The sequence below is a fragment of the Aricia agestis genome, chromosome 4 (genome assembly GCF_905147365.1).
Source record: "Aricia agestis chromosome 4, ilAriAges1.1, whole genome shotgun sequence".
NCBI classification, from domain to species: domain Eukaryota; kingdom Metazoa; phylum Arthropoda; class Insecta; order Lepidoptera; family Lycaenidae; genus Aricia; species Aricia agestis.
Window position 1 is genome coordinate 3911989 of NC_056409.1, and position 19774 is coordinate 3931762.

The window sequence follows — 19774 nt, forward strand, 5'->3', positions numbered from 1 at the left end:
ATAAAGTTTATAGTAATTTTTAGTTATAGTTATTTTTAAGTAGCTGTGAGTTTTCCAAATAAAATAAACAAAGGAACGCAAAAATTAAAAATATACTGTCTCTGAGCTCTGTGAAGGCTTCTTGACTGTTGTAACTTGTAATATTGTTTACATTTGGACGATTATGAAATTGTATCTTTTTTCCTCAATAAAAACCCACACTTTTCGGGGAAAAAACTATCTCATGTCCTATTCTTTATCACATGAATTGTGATCCAAAACAATTCCGCGTCTTAAGCATAAAAGGTAACAGACATACAGACAGACACATTTTCGCATGAATAATATTATTATGTATGTGTATACTGACGCGGCGAGCCCCTTGAAGAACTTGCCCATGCCGAGAAAGTCCAGCTGGTCGGAGCAGTTGAACACCACGCACTGCACCGCCAGCGCCTTCGCCAGGTCCTGACAATCAAAAGTCAAAATTGTTTTATTTCTGAATAAATTTAAAATAAGTAAATATTTTCAGAATGTCCTACATGATGCCTACCACTGGTTCGGGAACTAACCCTTAAAAGTTTTGTAATAACATCGTTATTACAAAACTTTTACCTACTTGTTAATATTGTCAATTTTTTAACATGCAGTGTTCACATCGAGAGGGCCAAACACTAACGTTATGTATTAAATTCATTCCCTTTTTATGTTATTTGTAAAGTGTCTGGCAGGTTTTGTGAAAAAAAAAACTTATCTTGGGTGGTTCTGTCTCGCTACGACACTGAGATTTTAGACTTATAGGAGAGCGGTCTCACCTTGGTGGTCTCCGTCTTGCCTGTGCCGGCGGGGCCGGCGGGCGCGCCGCCGAACTTGAGGTGCATCGCGCACATCAGCGTCAGGTAGCAACGGTCCGTCAGCGGCGTTATCACCAGACGGCCGCTGGCAAACACATAACACATATAAACTCAATTATAGTTACATTATTCCACACAAAACAATATTAATCCAATAATGAACAACAGAGACGCAACACAGAACACAAGAGAAACACAACCTTTCGCGTACTCCTGCACACTTAACTTGGTCACTTTAGAAACGGATTCTTTTACGGTAGAAAATATAATATAATGCATTAATGCAATCTTCCCACAGAGGCTGAGGCAAGAAGAAAGGGTCGCACACGACAAACAGGCAGCGAAGTCTTAAGTAAAAGAGTCCCGTTTTTACCATTAACATTCTTGTTGGACTAACGATAACAGCACCAACTTGTATTGACCTGATTTAAATCAGACCATCTTTCTGTCTGTTAAGTTAAACATTTAGCTTTTTTTTTGGTTGTGATAGCTATCAACACTTGGGTACATACCTGTTCCCGAGGTACTCGTTCTGGTACGTGAAGGCGGCGTTGAGCGCGCGCACCTGGCAGTAGTCGGCGCTGAACTGGCGGTAGTAGCGCGACGTGTCCAGCCGCGCCTCGTCCTGGTACACCTCGCCCACCTCGTCCGGACCCAGCGGCACCAGCTCCCGGGACATCTGGTAGTACCTGGATACATGTATGTGATGATCAGTCAAACCTTTTCTCGGTTTTACGAAAGAGCACGACCCAATTAATTGTTAATGGAAATCAGCAGGGTAGTTTTTCAAGTCCAAGTGATGACGCACCTGAGCTGGCAGGCCCACTGGAAGTCGGTGAGCGCGCGCACGCGGTCGTCGAGCAGGCGGCGCGTGACGTCACGCGCGTGCACCTCCACCACGATGAGCGCGCACACCACCTCGCGCTGCGCCAGCGTCAGCGAGCCCCGCACGAGCGCGCGCAGTTCGTCCAGCTGATGAAAATGATGACGTTATCTTTGAGATATTATGTCAAGCCAACGCTTAGCAAATAGCTTTGCAAACTTCTAATATTGTGGTGTGCGGAATCAACGAGAGGACAGATTCTTTTCACCTCGAAGGACGGATTTTATAATCGTCACGACTGGCAACAGTACGAAACCGTTTTGAGACTCAAACAATCGGACGAGAATGCCGCGTCCTGCTCTAACAATGTCATTTCACGTTTGTTAGAGTAGGACGCGGCATTCTCGTCCGATTCGGCGCGGGATCGAGTTCACCGTAATTTTGTTTAACAATGGAATAAACATTTTCGATTAAATTTTCACGCTACTTATTAGGTCTAGAAGATGTAAGAGTGTCGTACCAGGTCGAGACGCGAGTCGTAGAAGCGGTCGAGAGCGGTGGTGCGGATGGCGTCCTCGGCGCCGGCGGTCCAGGCGACCTGCGAGCCGGCCAGCACCACCTGCCCCGGCCACCGCAGCACCCATTCCCCGCGCTCCAGGCGCCACACCTCCTCCAGACCAGCCACCAGCTTCAGACGGACTGCGAGGACAAGCCATATTATTAACAAAAGAGTACGAACACAAATATTGTTTGTCACATGTACCAGGTCTACCCCCTAGTGCTAACAAAACTGAAATCCCTCAATGTGCAGTCACTGTATTTGACGCATCATGTCGATGCCCAAAAAAACAGTACATTTCTCGTAAATAAACAGATTGAAGTCGTTTAAAAAAAACATTGCAGCTCTAGATACAGGTGTAACTCATTTAATAACGGAGGCATTACTGGTATTCCTCATAGTATCCTCGAGCAGCAGCAGCCACTGCTCGACGTTGGCGGTGGGGTAGAACTTGTACTTGAGCTCCACCACCTCCCCCTCGCTCGAGTGCATCTCCGTTATCCGCAGGTCGCCCTCGAACGTCACCTAAAAGTTGACACATTTAGCAAACGGTTACGTATATCCTATCGCTACTTGCCTCTTTCGCTCCAAACTGCTGCTATTGTATTCCTATTGCGTACGAAAACGCGATAGCAACATATAAGACGTTGCGCATGTTTTCGTGCGTATACCTTAAATTTTTCTGCTAAAAAAATGATTTTACGCTCCCGCGATTGAAAGCATCACAATATCAAACAATCATTCGGTTCAATGTGTAATGAGATGACATACAATCAAATGGAAATATTTCGCATTTACAACATTAGCATAGTTCGCACCTTGGCGATGTTCTCAAAGCACTTCTTGAGATGGGGCTGGACGGCCTTGGGGTTGCGGGACTGTGACAGTATCTCGAGGAGCTCGTCGTCGCTGAGGAAGAAGAAGCGCGGGAAGCGCAGCCGCTTGAGCTCCATGTAGTCGGCCAGCCCGCGCGACACCACCGCCAGCAGGTGCCGAGCCTCGCACAGGCTCTCCAGCAGACGGCTGTCCGGGCACACACCCATTATCTGGAACGTTCGATAAACAATCAATTAATCATATCGAATACCAGCTTATGACTGCGTTTCCACCAGATATGTGTTGCGAGGAATGTGTTTTTAAGATCCAATAGAATCGCTGCGCTGAGCGTGGTCATGGCAAGCTCACGTCAATGAAGCGATTCTATTTTCTAGGAACATAAGCTAGTTTAGAAAAATAAATTCTTAGTAAATATGCTAGGTTATAAACACTTTATGGTGCATATTATCATGAATTGAATTTAAATACGGTAGCTGGATGGACTTTAAGTCACATACCTTGGGCACCGCAGCGGCTGTGGACATGATGCGGCGCCAGATCCTCTCCATGGTGCCGTACTTCTTGGTCTCGGCCGGCAGCTGTCGCGAGATGTCCTCTGAAGTGAAAATGGGCTCCAGATACATCCACTCCCTATAATAAAATGCATTCAAATACTGGAAAACATGTGCTACCGATCTATAATTTTATTGTATCTAACGGTTTTAAATTTTGATATCTATAGTTACGTCATAGTAGACTACCACTGTATTTCATCTTAACAATAATTATTCAAATAGTTTTTGCAAATTCAAAATCAATTTATCAATTTATATAAAGTGGTTTTTACAATACTTCATGACATGAAAATATATTTTTATCAAAGATAAAAAATAAGCTATTATCCTGCCATCTACTGTCTTCAAAAATAACTGATAGATTTTTTAATATTTCATAATATAGCCAATATCCCTAAACTATGTTGATGTGCATTTATAAAAAGAGTTGATTACTTCTGGCACTCGATCCACTCATCCAGCACTCTCTGCGTGAGTCGCAGGCGGTCCCCCCACTCCTGTATGCGCAGCTCGAAGGCGGCCTTGTGCGGGGAGAAGCCCAGCTGCTGCGTCGCCAGCAGGTGCTCGTCCAGCTGCTGCAGCGTCTCGTCCGGGACTTTCATTATGAACGTTCCTATATAGACATAAGCTGGTTTCAGACTACGCTATAATATAATACCATATAGTATATATACAAGAATATCGCGCACCATACATTGTCATGGACACGTTCACACTGTACTATACATAATATATTATAACAATGTATGGTGCGAGATATGAGCTATATACCATATGCTATTATATTATAGCGTAGTCTGAAACCAGCTATAATCAGTAATTTCATTGTGGTGATAGCAGAAATTAAGGTAAAGTTTATGTAGACACTACCGCGGACTGCCATGTTATAATCAGGGAGTCAAGGTAAGGGAGATCGCAGACGACAGACTTTTTGTGCGATCGAGTCTGCGGCGCCTATACAGTCGGCATGGCCGTGCCATAAAGTAGGAGAAGAAAAGCAAAGATCCAATTCCTGGAAGAAACCGCTATTGGCAGTACGACCAACCATTTATTCAGTTTCTATATCTGTTTCTATTGTAGTTGAGTGTTAAGTTTATATAAATAAATAAATAATATATCTATTCGATTTTATTTACTAGATAACGAAATGTGACAAAATATTGTATTAGATACTTTCTTTTGTATTAGATTCTGTATATGTTGTGTGTTGAAAAAAATAAACGTATTCTATTATATTCTATACTGTCGCTATACAACATGGCCTCTCAAAAAAGTCAATCGTTTGCCTTTATAATTCTGATATTCGATCAAATTAGGCTAAATCTATTAATTAAACCTGTGTTCTTATACGGCGTGATCTCCAGCACCTTGTTGGCCCACTCGGCGGCCATCTTGTCGAGCGCCTGCTCTATGACGTATTCCTTGCCCGCCAGCTCGCCCACCTCGGCGATGAGCGCGCCGTGCGCCGCTATACCCTGCTTCAGGCACTTAGAGAACGTCTGCTTCTCGTTCATCGTTAGTGTTATACCTGATATAATGTTTACATTTGGTATATTCAATAACTATACACTTACAACTCCGAGAAATATTGGGGGGTGTGTACTCAAAGCTTGCGAACAAAGTAAAGTTTATTCTACTTTGTACTTATAAGTGAAATACTATTCTATGTAAAAATCGTCTATTAAAATATGTTTACAGTGATTATGAAAACTAAAAACATTACCAGCTTTGTCCATAAACTCTTTCCAGTGTCGCTCTTTCATACCCGGATTCTTCACCGCCTGTATGATCGCTATGAGTGGCCGAAATTCATCAATCTCATCCTAAAATGTAATTTATAATTATTATAACATCTGACTGAATTATAACCATGAGTCTTATACATCGATCATTCACCCTTACAAGTTACTTGCCTACCAAAGGTAATTTCAAAGAACAGCAGGCAAAAAATCATCAAATATGTCGCTACATAATCCGTATGCGAATTGATTAACTATCCAGAATTTTTCCGACTGGAAAAAACAGTGCCGAAACAAGAAGTTTACCCTAAGTCAAATAGGTGATTGTCGACTTGGTTTGATTCAGTTTCTTACTCGTATAGTGATCCCGACTTGCTGTATCTTGGGCATGTCGGCGAAGGTGCGGATGCACTTGACGATGGTCTTGTAGTAGTCGTTGACGAGCGGCTCTATGGCGTCCGCGTCCACGTACACAAGCGGGTTGTCCAGCCACACCTCTCGGGCCTTCAGGTAGTCTGAATGAAATGGGTGGGAGGTGAGGAAGCGTCATTATCAATAGCAGGGCCGGATTTATATTTTTTTATAATTATATGCCATTTTAATTTCGCCGCCCCTCCTTAGGACGCCATAGACCGCTGCCGCCCATAAGCCTCGACCTATATACTACCTACACATAAATCTAGGGCTGGTCAATAGGGTTTGATATTTGACATTTGTAGATGGTCAAACGGTGTGGCGTAGTTTGTAAGAACTAAAACTGCTAAGGGAGTTACTTAAATAAAAAATTGAAAAAATCATGACGTGCGCGTGGTCATTAATAACGATTCCATTATGTACAATTTGTACATTCTTGTAGGGAGAGTAAAACACAGAATACTGTTATATCACTCAACACCACCACTCGGGCTCGTAGCTGATAGAAGAAGTGATCGTCAGACCGAAGTCGAGCGACCACCACTACCATCCCTCCCTACTACCTACCCAAGTAGGCGGGGCATATCTTTATTAATCAAAACACTACCCATTACTTTAATTTGTTTAAGTTACTTTAGCTGTTTGAAAGTTAAATATACGAAATATAAACAAAGATAACCTAAAGGCTTCGAGTTACATTGGGATTCCCCATAGTCTACTAAATACCAAGATATTATAACGGCAGGGTTTTATATATTGCAAGTTGCAACACGAGAAAATTGTAAAACTATGGCTTATTCCATTGATGTCGCAAGATAAGACCACCCCGCGGATTGTCCCGATAACAATATCAGTGCCGTGGCTCAAAAGAGCAAAACCAGCCAAACAGCTTCTATCGCGCCTTTAACAAAACCCTTTATGCCCTTCTATAGAAACCTACCGGAAGCAGTGACCCAGAGGTTCCTGTAGGGCTCGAACTCCTTGACGAGGCGGTTGAGGTCAGCGAAGGGCACGACGGGCTGGCCAAACAACTTCTGGCGGGCGTTGAGCACGCGCCCCCACTCCTGCGACTCCTTCATGCCCTTCCACGCCTTTTTTATGTCGTTCGCTATCTCGTGGACCTTAAACATTTACTTATAATAATATAATAACTCCCACACTGGTTTATTGAAACCAGCCTCATTAGCATGGCCACAGTAGAAATGCGAATGTATAGAAAGACTGTGGAGATAAACTGAAGGTACCGTTCCGATCTTTACCGCGGCTAACCGACAAAAATTCAAATAAATTGCCACATTATGACATGATGCCACTATAGGCTATGTCATAAAGTAGGATTTTATTTGAATTTTTAGACTATGGTGTATGTCATAAAATGGTATTTCATTTGATTTTTTGTCGGTCGCGGTTAGCCGCGGTAAGGATCGAAACGGTACCATCAGTTTATCTCCACAGTGTTTCTATACTTTCGCATTTCTACTGTGGCCATACTAAAGGGGCCAGTTACGCAGGAGTAATTTTATAGTGTCCAAGTGTGTGCGCAGTACACAAGAGCACTTTCTATTCCTGTTACTTTCATAACCCAGTGGGACGGACGACCTACACGACTGGCGAGAGATCAGGCGCAGAACCGCCTTTTTACATGCCCATCCGACGCATGAGTCATCTTACTTGTCAGAAAATCAGGTGATCAGCCTGCATTATCCTAACCAAACATGGAAATAACATGTTTCCAACGCGGGAATCGAACCCACAACCTCCGAGTCAAGAGCCACTCTCTAAAGCACTGGACCACGTAGGCGTTTTACTTTATTTAGGTATTTCGGGTTTCCACGCAAACATACACAAAAGTCTAAAAGCTTTGTGTCGGACCAGTTGGAGTAATCACAGTAATCCTGAGTCGCACTATTGAAATCTTGTGAGTTCAAGCTTTACTAAAAGACGGTGGAATTCGAACTGACCAAACATACCGCCTCGCTTGTTTGGTGATATTTGGAGCTTGAGTGAAAACTCGTGTCCCATAGTTTTATTCTCAAGGTTAATAGGAAAATTACGTAAAGTAATAGAAATATGTTTCAAGATTCGGTGGTGCTGCTGCCTCACCCTGGCGAAGTCGTCCTGCAGAGTGAGCGCCATGCACTGTGAGGTGTACATGTCGATCCTGTCCGCCAGCGCCTGCTCGTCCTGCTCGTGCAGTCTCCAGAACTTCTGCTGCTCCTCCGCCAGGAACTCCAAAGTCGCTGTCACCTGAAGGGATAAACGGTAAAGACAGCTGTAAGCCCGCTTGGCGAAACTGGGGAGGGCAATCGATCTACCGATAACGTAGTACGATTTCGGCGAGCGATTTTAAAATAGTTTATTCAAACACTTGGGGTCTCCCTGTCGAAAAAACAAGCACCAGTAAATATTGATTTTTTTAAGATTCAATTACCTGTGTTGTGATAGTCAACGGCAGTCCGATCGCTTCCCAAAGCGTTTTAAAGTCTTCATTCTCGAGCGGCATAAAGAAAGCATCTAGAACTTCATAATCCTAAACAAAACCACAGAATATACAGTTATATTAATAAAAATCTACGCAATCGGCTCTACTTAGATTTCCAGATTGACTGTCCTACATAAAAATGCACACCTTAACAAATTCATAGAATTCTTACAGTGTGAACTTTACGCATGATATCGTCCTGGGTTTTCAGCGCGTACGGTATGGTCTCCATCCACTCTCGCATCTCGAAGATGTGCTCTACGGAGTTGGGTTTCTCGGCCAGCTTGCGCAGAACCCCGCGGTGGGCTGCCACCACCTCGTCCACCACCAGCCGCACCTCCTCCATCCACATCTTCATCAGCTCCGACATCGTGTCTGACAGCTTCTTCACCAGCATCGTCTAAATACCATCGAATACATTGATTCATAGGCAGATGAGTCACGAGAGTCGTAGGTTACACGTTCAATCTGGCATCAGTCCATCAATCTGAGATTGATGCCAGATTGATGGCTAAAAAGTACATAATAAAAAAATGATCAGTTCATCAATCCGGTTAGACGTTCAGTTTCGTGTCAATCTTTACCAGATTGATGGACTGAACTGGTGCAAGATTGAGCGTGTGACCTACGACAAAGACCTACGACATTTGGTTGGTTTATGTCAATTCGATGTCAATTTCAAATTGTAATCTGTTTGACATACCACGACCAATTTACGTAGGCCTGCCTATGAATCAACTTCTCTGATAATACAAATTACGAAATTGCTTATCATGATATAAAAGACGGATAGCTGTTTGATATCATGTTACTTTTCTTTTAAATACTACTTAACGACTTTAATGGAACATACGTTCAACAACAGATATGGCAATCTTTGGTTCTAGAGGATAAGTAAGAGTTCCTGTAGTCAACTACGTAATCATAACGTTAACACGAGACAGAACGAACCAGTAAGCCGACTTAGAAGTGTTCTCGAAATTTAGACGTTTGACATATCGGCCGGCGCGCGCCCATAAAGTTAATATACCTAGCGGAATAGAGAAACAAAGGCCTGAGCAAGAGAGATGTCACTATCAGTTACACTGCGTGGTAAAAAGAGACGTGTGATACATGACAGCAGCACTCTTTTTTTGACGTCCAGTCGGCACGTGCTGCACGCTGACAATTCATGTTCAATCATGCTTGTGTAAGTGTATACGTACACATATTTTTCACACAGATGAAAACCAATTTTGGTTACGTTTGACAGCTCGAGATTGTTGCTCTATTCCGTTAGGTATATTAACTTTATGCGCGCGCCTCAATGCTGCTTTGCTCAGCCGTTCGTAGCATGCTTACAGCGGTACTCGCGCCGATTTGTCAGTTGTTTTAAGACGGCCTACTGGTTCGTTATGTCTATTGTGACGTTATCGAATATCAAATGTTAAAAGTATGATAGCTGTCAACACTTTTTAACAACACTCACACTTTGTCGAGGGAATTCTAAGTTATTTTTTAAACCTTGAGTGTCTCAACGTTGACGGTGAAGGGTCCGATGTTGATGAAGTGCGGCAGGCGGTGTATTATGGCCTGCCGCGCGTCGCTGTGCCGCTGCAGCTCCGAGCGGATCTCAGACGCCGAGTGCTTCTCCTGTCTGTACTTCCTACATACAAAACGAGCTATATATTAAAAACGGTAACAGTACACAAAAAACAGGACTACAGAAGAATATCGATGTCCCCATGATCTCACTTTTAAAATCTAATGATGTCCTGTGAGAGAAGACATGATATTTAAACACACTATCCTGGGCTACTGCTAATCATGGTTTAAAACTTGCATCAGTACGCATTTAAGTTAACCTCTGATATATTATATTATTTCTTTCGCTCTATCTATAATGCTAAGTACTCACATACGGTTTTACTCGATAGGTTTACTCCAAACCGAGCAAAACCACCGTGTGGACCGCAAAACTCACAGCTCGAAGGCTCACATCGAGCCGGCTCGATGTTTCTATCGAACTTACTCGACACGAGCCGTCGAGCTTTACTCAAGCGTATGTACGTGACTTTGAATGGCGTGAGTCGACCTTCTCCTTAGTTTTTTTTTATTTTATTGAGATAACAACAACCTTATACTTAGTTTAAAATATATAAATAACAATGTATACATAACTAATAGGTCAATAAAAGTTAACTACATGATTGATAATGATTAACCTTACCAACGTACAAAATACCGAATACCATCAAATAAACCATAAAGGTCATTAACACACAAGCTATTAACTTTTAAGATTACATTAAAAAAGAATATACAATATTTGTGTTTTTAAGTTCATTACTAACAAAACAATCTAATTTATTATATTTAAAGGACGGTAGAAACAAATATCTGAAACTTTATTACAATTTCTTGGAATGTTGCGTTGTGGTATGAAATTGGTACAATGCAACATTAAAATAACATTTTCAGTTCAGCACTTTCCAAATAGCACACTTTTTATTTTATTTATAAAAGACTTTTTGTCACCGAAAAAAAATGTCAACATCAGAATTTTTTTTATTATAGCTGAAGAGACATCTTTTGGCTCGAACGGTTGACGGTTCGGTGAATACTGAACGGCGAGCTTACTCGATAGAGTAATGCTGAATGTGTGGACGAAAGCCCAAGCAGCGGGTTTTGCTCGACGTGATTGCTCGATCGAATAAAACCGTATGTGAGTACTTAGCATAAGAGAATGCGTGATATTTTAACACAGAAATCAGTGTTAAAATATCATTTCTCGAGCAAACCGACCAAAAATATGAAAAAGCCACCAACTCAACATATTCCTTAATATCCAGCAGGTATATGTGTGTGTAGCAGTCGAACTGTCGCATGTACGCGAGCAGCGGTATTGTCGCCTGACGGAACGCCCTCAGCAGCCGCTCCCGGTACTCCACCACTATCGGTTCCATCAGACCTGGCAATACATCAAAATAAATATCATTCCTTCTCTTTCATTAGTTTGAAGATCGAAAGAGACCGGAACATGATATTCAATCGACAATTAACTTTGAGAGATGTTGGTTTGTACTTATGTCGAGCATAGAAGGACCATAGAAAAGCCATAGACAAATAATATCAACAGCCTACAGGTATATTTTTGTGTGCTAAGCATTTAACTTTGGCCATGAATTATTATAGCTGTGATATGACAATAAAACAAAACACCAAATGTTTCGTTACGTCACTTACCAATAGACGTGAGACAGAGCTCGGTGTCGAACACCAGCTTGGTCATGATCTTGGGGTGGACTTGCGGGATGAAGTGGGACCGGTACACCATCTCCCAGAACAGCCGCTGGGTAACAATCTGATAACACCAAACGTTCATTGTTGATTTTCACAAAAGTAAAAATATATTTTGTTTTCGCCTGATGCGTTAGACAAGTCGTTCAATAGACAAAGCCAAAACAACTATGAAACTATAACTTCTGCATGCAGAGTTTTTTAATAATACGGACGGCTTGTCATAACCTCAAATTGCTCCGGCGGCGTGGTATAATAAGGTCCGTCGGGCGCCATCATGATGTGGAAGTAGAAGAGCGTGGCGGGCGCGCGGAAGGGGGAGGAGACGAGGTCGCCGCCCCACTCGTACGCCGCGCCGCACCCGTACGTGCACGCGCACGCCGCCTCGCACACGCCCACCAGGAACTGCATTGATTGTTCCACGCAGCGACGCAGCGCGTACTAGAATAGGACATTTACAGGCAGGAAATAACTAAATTTTCTAAATGAAAATTGAAGAACATCAAATATTTATTTTTCTTCTTATCTTGGTAAAAGGACATTATATTATTATTTTGATAGAGCAATTTAAATAATGATATTCGTAGCAGAGGAGTGAGCATTTTTTGTGTCTCCTTTCTGATATTATCTTTCTCTGGTTAATTTAATCAAACTGTTTAAAGTACCTGCATGCGGAACCGGACGAGCTGCATGAACCTGCACAGCTTGCTGATGCAATAGAACTCCCATTTCTTCTCGTAAATATTGAACCAACTGAAATAAAAAAAAAAATAAGGTGCTAGTATATTGGCATAGGTGCTTAGAAAAATGCAATAAATCTCAATACGAACCCTTTGCCAACGTCTCTGAACGACATTTTGATCGCGTGCGCAGTCGAGTTCAGCCACGTGATGTTTAAGTATTTCAGCGTCTGAAATAAGACAAAATATATTGTAGCGATTGATTACTGAATACTTTTAGTAAAATTGATTTTGTTAATGTATAGCTGTCATTGACCTTTATAGACATTTTTTAAGATTTTTTTACAAAGTCTTTCTGCCCTACCTACTTTTTACAGGCAATAAGTGCACGCAATGTTTCTGTAATTTTACAGCAAAATAAAATTAGTTATATAAATAATACAAATGACCGACCGTAGTGGTGGCCTGCTGCTGGATGGTGTCGAACTCCTGCAGGCTGACGTTCCGCCCGTAGTTGGACGTGAAGAACAACATCGATTCCACCTGCACGGTACAAACAAGGTGACGGGTCTGGCCCTTAAAAATGGGTGTTAACTGAGCGTATAGTAGACATCTCATACTATGTGCAAAGAAGAGATTCAAAATTTTAAAGTTGCGTTTGTATTCTCATCTTAAGCTGGCGTTTGTATTCATGATGGTGTATCTAACCCATCAATCCCCAAGCGGCACCCGGCTGTCGCCGAACAATTGCAAATCTATTGTGTCTGCGATTCCCACGATCGATGTATTATTTGAGCATGTAGTGGACTCGACCGTTAAGATGGCTTTTTTAAGGATATGTTCGTCACCTTAAGACACTCCTCGATGACGAGGTGTATGGCTGCGACGGACTCGGGCAGCACGTACAGCGAGTACCACTGGTTGTGCTTCAGCCGGCCCGCGAAGTCCTCCATGCTGCACGGGTAGCGACCTACGGGATATACTGCTGTCAATATCTGTGTGCTACGAGAGAGATAGTGGGTTTTATTCCTGCCAACGTAAACAAGATGGCTACAGTTATATTGTGACATCAGCGCGCCACTATTAGCAAATAAACCGCAGTGTAGTATGCATTTTTATTAATTTTATCGGGAGTAAAGAAATATTGAGTTCTTTCATTGTCATTTTCACGACAATCTTAGGAAAACCTTAATCCCTGTAAAACATGGAACAACAACAGTTTCAACATTGACCATTATCAGGCCTGTCTCACTTCCATACATACGGCGCGAAATCGCCGAGATATTTACCTACTATTCTGCAAAACAATCTAATTTCAACCTTTTGCATTGCGTTTAGCGTTCATAGTACAATAACTGGCTGCCGTCTCGCTTCAATCTGCCAGGGCTGTCAAGCGAGCGGCGGCGCGGCGGCCGGGCGGCGAGCGCGCGAGTCGCTCAGCCACAGAATACAAAAGTGCCAGCCTATTGAGACTAGTCCGGTGACCGGACGCTTGCGTTTATCATACCTAAACTCGGGAGTGAAACGTCTGTACTGTAAGGTACTAATTATATATTCTGAGCCATTATACAGCAAGGGTTGTTTAAATACACAAACCAAAAGCGGGCACCGGAGGTTCGTACTCCTTAGTCGGGGGTCTGATGAAGTCGTACACGTCGCGGTCGCGGACCATCGTGTGTATCATCCCCATCTTACCCTCCGTCTTGAGGTACACGATCTCCACCTAAAGAATATAGATTAAATTATATAGAAGCAGATTTATAAAAGCATATGGCCCTATTGTAAAACAAAATGTCAATTTTGTAATCCGGAAGGCGGTAGGTTGTACCAAAACTTGTCTCACAACTTGGCAGATGCAACTTTTGAACAAATGTCGGGTAATAATGATAATGCCGTCGCGGTCTTGCAAGGCATATATCATCATTTGCTCGAGTTGATGTCTGCTATCGATTGCAGCTTTTGAAGTTGATGGCAGAGACGGCAAAATATGATGATGACGCAAAGGACGGATGGATGGGTTCAAATATTACATGACCGGAACTTTAAGATCTGAAATTCGAAATTTCTTTAGCATATATTATATAGATTTCTGTTATAATTGAACCCTAACAGTAACCTCATTTTGCAGGGTCCGCAGGTGCTCCTCATCCGCCTGGCGCGCCTGGCGGTGCACCAGCGTCAGCTGCAGGATGCGCGGCATGTGCGCCAGCGGCATGCGCGGCAGGCCGGCCAGCAGCAGGCAGTCCAGGTACAGGTAAAACCTGCAAATTGACAATCACTGTGACAAAAAAAATCTCAAGAGTCCAATACAGTACTTGCAAAGTTGGCCAAGAAACTGCAGGCTCAGTAGTTCAAAGAAAAGAGCTAAAACCATGACACGATACAAAGCAAAGTCAGGGAAGCCTTGTAACTTTGGTCTAGGTACTTGTGTGGCTTGTGTATACCAATGTGGAGATAAGTTCTTGCGTTTTTTACTCACCTGAAATATAGATGCTTGGTACTTGGTGATGCGATATGTGGAATAAATGATAGGTATTTCACATGTGGCGTCGTAGTCACGCGACACAACAATCTCCTATCTGCGAAAGAAATCTGCATCTACAACATTCACGTCCCACGACCTACCGCAAGTTATTTTCGACTTCGTCTCGCAGCTGGACGGCGAACTGCACGCGGCGCGCGAACGTCTCCGGGTCCTCCGCCTTGAACATCAGCCGAATCCGGGGTATACTGTGAAGAGCATTGCACATTGTTAACCCATCAATCCCCAGGCGGCACCTGTCGCATAACAATTGAAAATCTATTGTGTCTTCGATTCCCATGATCGAGGTAACCTGTACATAATGTCCCTGCTATTTATAAAAGTGAGACCGCGCTAGAGGAACAAATCACGGCCAAATATATATTTTTAAAATTTAATGACACAGACGCGAAAATGTCAGGTCTAACTTGATACCTAACTAGCTATCACTTGTCCTTGATTCTCGGTTGGTATTGCCTATTGGTTAGTGGGCAGGTGGTGTAAATATAAGAAGCGAGGTTCTTGAGGATAGTAGGTATATGGAACTCACTCGAAGCGTCGCTTGGAGCCGTCCAGCGTCATGACGTGCCAGCGGTCCGTCTGTTGCGAGTAGCTGAACACCGCCACGTTCGTCCACTGAATTCAGAACATTTTTATACTTTAAAATAAATATACCTACAGACGAAGATATAACCTCCTCCTTTTTGGAAGTCAGTTAAAAATCTTAATATTTTGTTGCAATTTGCAAAGATTACCTAAGACAAACGAGTACCTAACGATCAACGATACGGAACCATGTTTATTATATAGTTTAAGGCTATGCATTGATTGCTGTTGATTGAAAGTTATCCCTATAACCTTGGTATAAAGGCAGTAGGCACAATCAGAGCCCAGAGGTAAAACACCACCTTCATAGCCTTCTACTCACCTCGTACAAGTTGTTCAGTATCTGTATGACGTCGCCGGCGGGCACGGCCTTCTCCTTGAGCCGGGGCAGGAAGGCGACGCCGGGGCACGGGTACTGCTCCCCCTCGATCACGCCCAGGCCCAGCCATTCCTCTGGTATCCTTCGGTAAATGGAGAGTATTCGTCAAGTGTCACAATGTACCATCGAGGAAATTGATTCCTATGCAGTTGACAGACCAACGTCATTTTGGTCGGATCATGTCAATTTTGGCTGGGTTTCACGTAATGCGACTAAACTACGTAGGTGCCCCATCTGCCTAGGAATCAACTTCTCTGATAGTACCATGTCATAGTAATGCCGCGTTTGTGCGCTTGTCAAACCCTAACAAGCCGAAGCAAGTAAAATTTGAGGTTATGCCTAATTCCTCGGCTTGCAAGCGCTTGTAGCAGATCCGATAAGAATCGGAAGTGAACTCTGGCTGTGTTTTGTACCTTGTAGTTGTGTTTCATAAGGATTTTATAACAAAAGGAATTTGCCGCAAGCGTCTTTTGCTGCAGAAGCAGCTTAATAAATGATTTGTGGACAGTTCGAGGACAGACATACGCAGCTTACACTATACCGCTTATTTTCTTGTTTTTCTGATAAAAATAACTTTAACCAAATGTCATAGCCGATACAAGCTTTTTATACCCTTAGAATTTAGAATTGAGATGATTAAAAAGTAGCCAGCATTATGCACCTGCAGTCGAAGTCAGTATTATCGAAGATATGGAGGTGGAGACGAGGGTAGGGGCTGCGGAGGGCGTAGAGCTGGTCATCCGCGGCGCGGTACTCTGCCGGCGGCAGCAGCTGGTACGGCTGGATGCCCAGCTGACGGAGTATCTTCTGCGTCGTACCAGTGATATTATGTTACTGAGTATTTATGTAGTAACCTGTTACCGTAGCTTACACACATAAGAGCCAGTCCACACGGCGCGTTGCGTCAACGTTGCGCCGACGCAGCGCTGCCGTTGCGTTGTTTTACATACAAATAACCATAGGAGCTCAGACGGCGCCCTGCGTAGTCGCAACACACACATGATTGACAGCAGCCCCCGAGACGAAGCGGGAGGGTGTGTTGACGTTAAGATTGCTTCGTAATAATGCTGCGATGGCCCGCGTGGCCGGCTATGCGTCAAGCGGCAGCACTGCGACGACGCGACGCTGACGCAACGTGCCGTGTGGATTGAGGACTGGCTCTAAGCCGATACATAACCACGTTCATGGTCTCAAAAAGAAAGGCTTACGCTAGCTATCAACTGCATCATCAGTCAATAGTCAGCGTTATTTAGATATAGCTTTCAATTCTGTTATACGATGATTACCGAAGTACATCAAGAACGTGGCTTTGCTGTAGCTTATAGAATATTGAATACTCACTTATTTAATTGATACTTAAATTTAAATCGTATTTTACTATCGAGTACGTTTTTACCAATTATGACATTGTATGGTAATTGGTATGTAGGTATAGCTAAGTAAATAACCTTAAAATTAGCGGCGAGGAACTTCCTCCTGAGACGCTCGATGTTGACGAGGCGCGGCACCTCCTTCGGCAGCACCACCTTCACCAGCTGCAGCTTCGGCACGAACGTCTCGAACGGGAATTGCTGCCAGGGAATAATGTCACTGTAGCACGCTCTTACGCCTCTAGTCCACCGACGCTTTCGCATGCGACAGCGAAAACTGACAGTAAACTGTCAGTAGTCTGGCAAAATTTCGCATACGCTTTGTCTCGCTCTAAGTTCTAACATTAGCTTCAATTAATTAGTTGCGTCCTTGTCGGTATTGGTTCGCAAGAAACTGCGAAATCGACGTTAAACCTCACGTGTTTCGCTAGCGTTCCAACTAGCGTTAGAGCGAGACAAAGCGTTTGCGAAATTTTGCCATACCTACTACTGACAGTTTACTGTCAGTTTTCGCTGTCGCAAGCGAAAGCGTCGGTGGACTAGAGGCGTTAAGGGCCTTATCAAACTAGCGGTTGGCAAGCGGCTTCGGGACGGGACGGGCACGCAGAAAATACGTCGCGGACGTACAACGAACCCGCCGCGCACACTCGCGGACGACGACGTCGTTCGCGAGATGCGACGTATTCGCTACGCGCCCGCTCCGCTCCGAAACCGTTCGCCAACCGCTAGTATGATAACGGTCCAAATTCTTTGTAGTACGATTTCGTACCAACTACGACCGTTCGAAGACTGTGATTTGCCTCTGGTACTTGTAACTTCTGCGGTGTTGCGAGTGCCTATGGGCGGTCGCAATCGCTTACCATCAGGCGATTTATAAAACCATTACCGACTTTTAAATGTTTTGAAATACTGATTTTCTTAGTTTAAGTAAGTAATATTATATTCTAGTTCTATTCTAGTTGTTAATAAATTAGACTTATATAGGTACATAAAGAGAGGAACAGAGGACTTGAGCTCATAACTATTCTCACTTTACCATGAACAGAATCGTGCGTCAACCATTCCATAGCAAGATTGCGGTAAAACTGGTCCAAAATTTTCAAATCCCTTTCCATATACAATAGTACATATACTTAGTAGCTGTGTGCTACATAACAGACTAGTCGAGTACAACTCACAACACTGTCGTCCTCGCGGTAGGTGGTCCAGCGTCCCGGCGGCAGCAGCAGCTTGGGCCGCTGCGGCCGCGGCAACGACACCAGCGTCGGAGCCAGCGCCTCCGTCTTCGCCTGAACCACGAGGTTACAACGTACATTGAACCAATATTTCCCTTTCACGAGCACGAATTAAGGCCTGTCCACATCTCCACGTCACGACGTCGTCAGCGTGGAACGGTGAGAGTGCGGCACGTTGACGTGACGTGTAGATTTTCGTCAAGGTAACGTAAAAACGCACGTCATTTTTTCATCTCTTTCTTCGTTTTTAACAATAGCAAAAAGCAGAATACGTATTGTGCGGTCCACATCCTAGATGTAGTGAAGTATTTACAAGGCATGGCGACGTACAATGTTGCTGCTATATCGCGATGTGTATTTTAGGTTCCTATTTAAAATAAAGTACTCTGTGATTATAGGTACGTTACGTTAACGTTTTGCACGCCACGTCATTCGTCAACTTACCGTGCCACGTTACCGCACCGTTCCACGTCGAGCACATCGTGACGTGGAGATGTGGACAGGCCCTAACCTATATTACTACAGGCATGTCGAGAGCTTTTAGCAGAACCATCGATCTCGACGTTGAGTGCCATAGCAATGAATTCGTAATAGGCAAAAATTAAGGGAATGTAAAATGTCTCTTTGGGCCGAGGGTTTTGGACAGACATCGCACAGAACGCACTATTTCAGTTTTCAAACAGACATATCGCAATCAGACTGTCACTTTTTATTGATAGCTATTGAACATTATTGGTTGATTGTGTACACATACGCCTAGCTCCCTGCCATTTTTGCCTAGCGATCTAGAATGTGTGTGGTCTATAGTTACTCTACATCAGTCTTTCCCAAAGTGGGCGATAACGCCCCACAGTGTGATAAAAACCTCGATTTTGTTTCACAACGTTTTTCTTTCAAAATACTATAGTTGATAGCTATATTAACATTAGAGTAAAACTCCGAGATCGATATTCTTTGTAGTTATTTTTTTAAAGAGTGTCAAAGTTGGCGTTTTTCTGGGTAAAAAATTTGCATAAAAATTAATTAAAAAAAAACTAATCAAGTAACATTAATTTTGTTTATACCAATTAAACAAGCACTTAATACTTGACTTTTTCTCCGAATTTGGTTAACCTACTGTGATCAAGTGGGCAGATATTTATTTATTTAGTAATTTTAGTTTTTTATTTTTTATTTCGCGATTAGATCGAATTAGAAAAAGTTTTAAGCATGAAATGATAGTTTGAGTAATCCTTTATCAATGTTATCAAAAATCACACTCTAATAACCTCTGTGTCAGAAGTAATATCCAATTCAATTTTTTTTTATATAAAAATTCGGATTTTTTATACCTAGGGTTGTCACTAAAGTTGACATTTTATTTTCCCCGACTACATCAGAAGGTGATTACTGATTAGATACTGTTTGAGCATATAAAATCATTAATTTACGTCATATTTTTTCACTTTTTAGATTTTTTATTA

The 19774-nt window shown here is 43.0% G+C and overlaps 1 protein-coding gene across 1 annotated transcript in view; it reads right to left on the reverse strand.

The window, feature by feature from the left end:
* Positions 1-19774, reverse strand: part of LOC121726493 (dynein axonemal heavy chain 1-like) — an 84181-nt gene that overhangs the window by 63426 nt on the left and 981 nt on the right. The window contains exons 2-33 of the mRNA XM_042113878.1: positions 18255-18365; positions 17155-17277; positions 16368-16513; positions 15650-15788; positions 15272-15357; positions 14826-14930; positions 14317-14461; positions 13797-13923; positions 13049-13170; positions 12654-12743; positions 12351-12430; positions 12186-12273; positions 11749-11961; positions 11467-11584; positions 11050-11191; positions 9745-9886; positions 8414-8641; positions 8191-8289; positions 7863-8006; positions 6700-6880; positions 5700-5860; positions 5330-5429; positions 4943-5134; positions 4042-4219; positions 3550-3682; positions 3034-3261; positions 2602-2740; positions 2177-2355; positions 1642-1805; positions 1346-1522; positions 795-918; positions 350-447 (exon numbers count right to left, since the gene is read on the reverse strand). Coding sequence (XP_041969812.1) covers positions 350-447; positions 795-918; positions 1346-1522; positions 1642-1805; positions 2177-2355; positions 2602-2740; positions 3034-3261; positions 3550-3682; positions 4042-4219; positions 4943-5134; positions 5330-5429; positions 5700-5860; positions 6700-6880; positions 7863-8006; positions 8191-8289; positions 8414-8641; positions 9745-9886; positions 11050-11191; positions 11467-11584; positions 11749-11961; positions 12186-12273; positions 12351-12430; positions 12654-12743; positions 13049-13170; positions 13797-13923; positions 14317-14461; positions 14826-14930; positions 15272-15357; positions 15650-15788; positions 16368-16513; positions 17155-17277; positions 18255-18365 — 4502 coding nt within the window. The remainder of the gene's footprint in view (positions 1-349; positions 448-794; positions 919-1345; positions 1523-1641; positions 1806-2176; positions 2356-2601; positions 2741-3033; positions 3262-3549; positions 3683-4041; positions 4220-4942; positions 5135-5329; positions 5430-5699; positions 5861-6699; positions 6881-7862; positions 8007-8190; positions 8290-8413; positions 8642-9744; positions 9887-11049; positions 11192-11466; positions 11585-11748; positions 11962-12185; positions 12274-12350; positions 12431-12653; positions 12744-13048; positions 13171-13796; positions 13924-14316; positions 14462-14825; positions 14931-15271; positions 15358-15649; positions 15789-16367; positions 16514-17154; positions 17278-18254; positions 18366-19774) is intronic.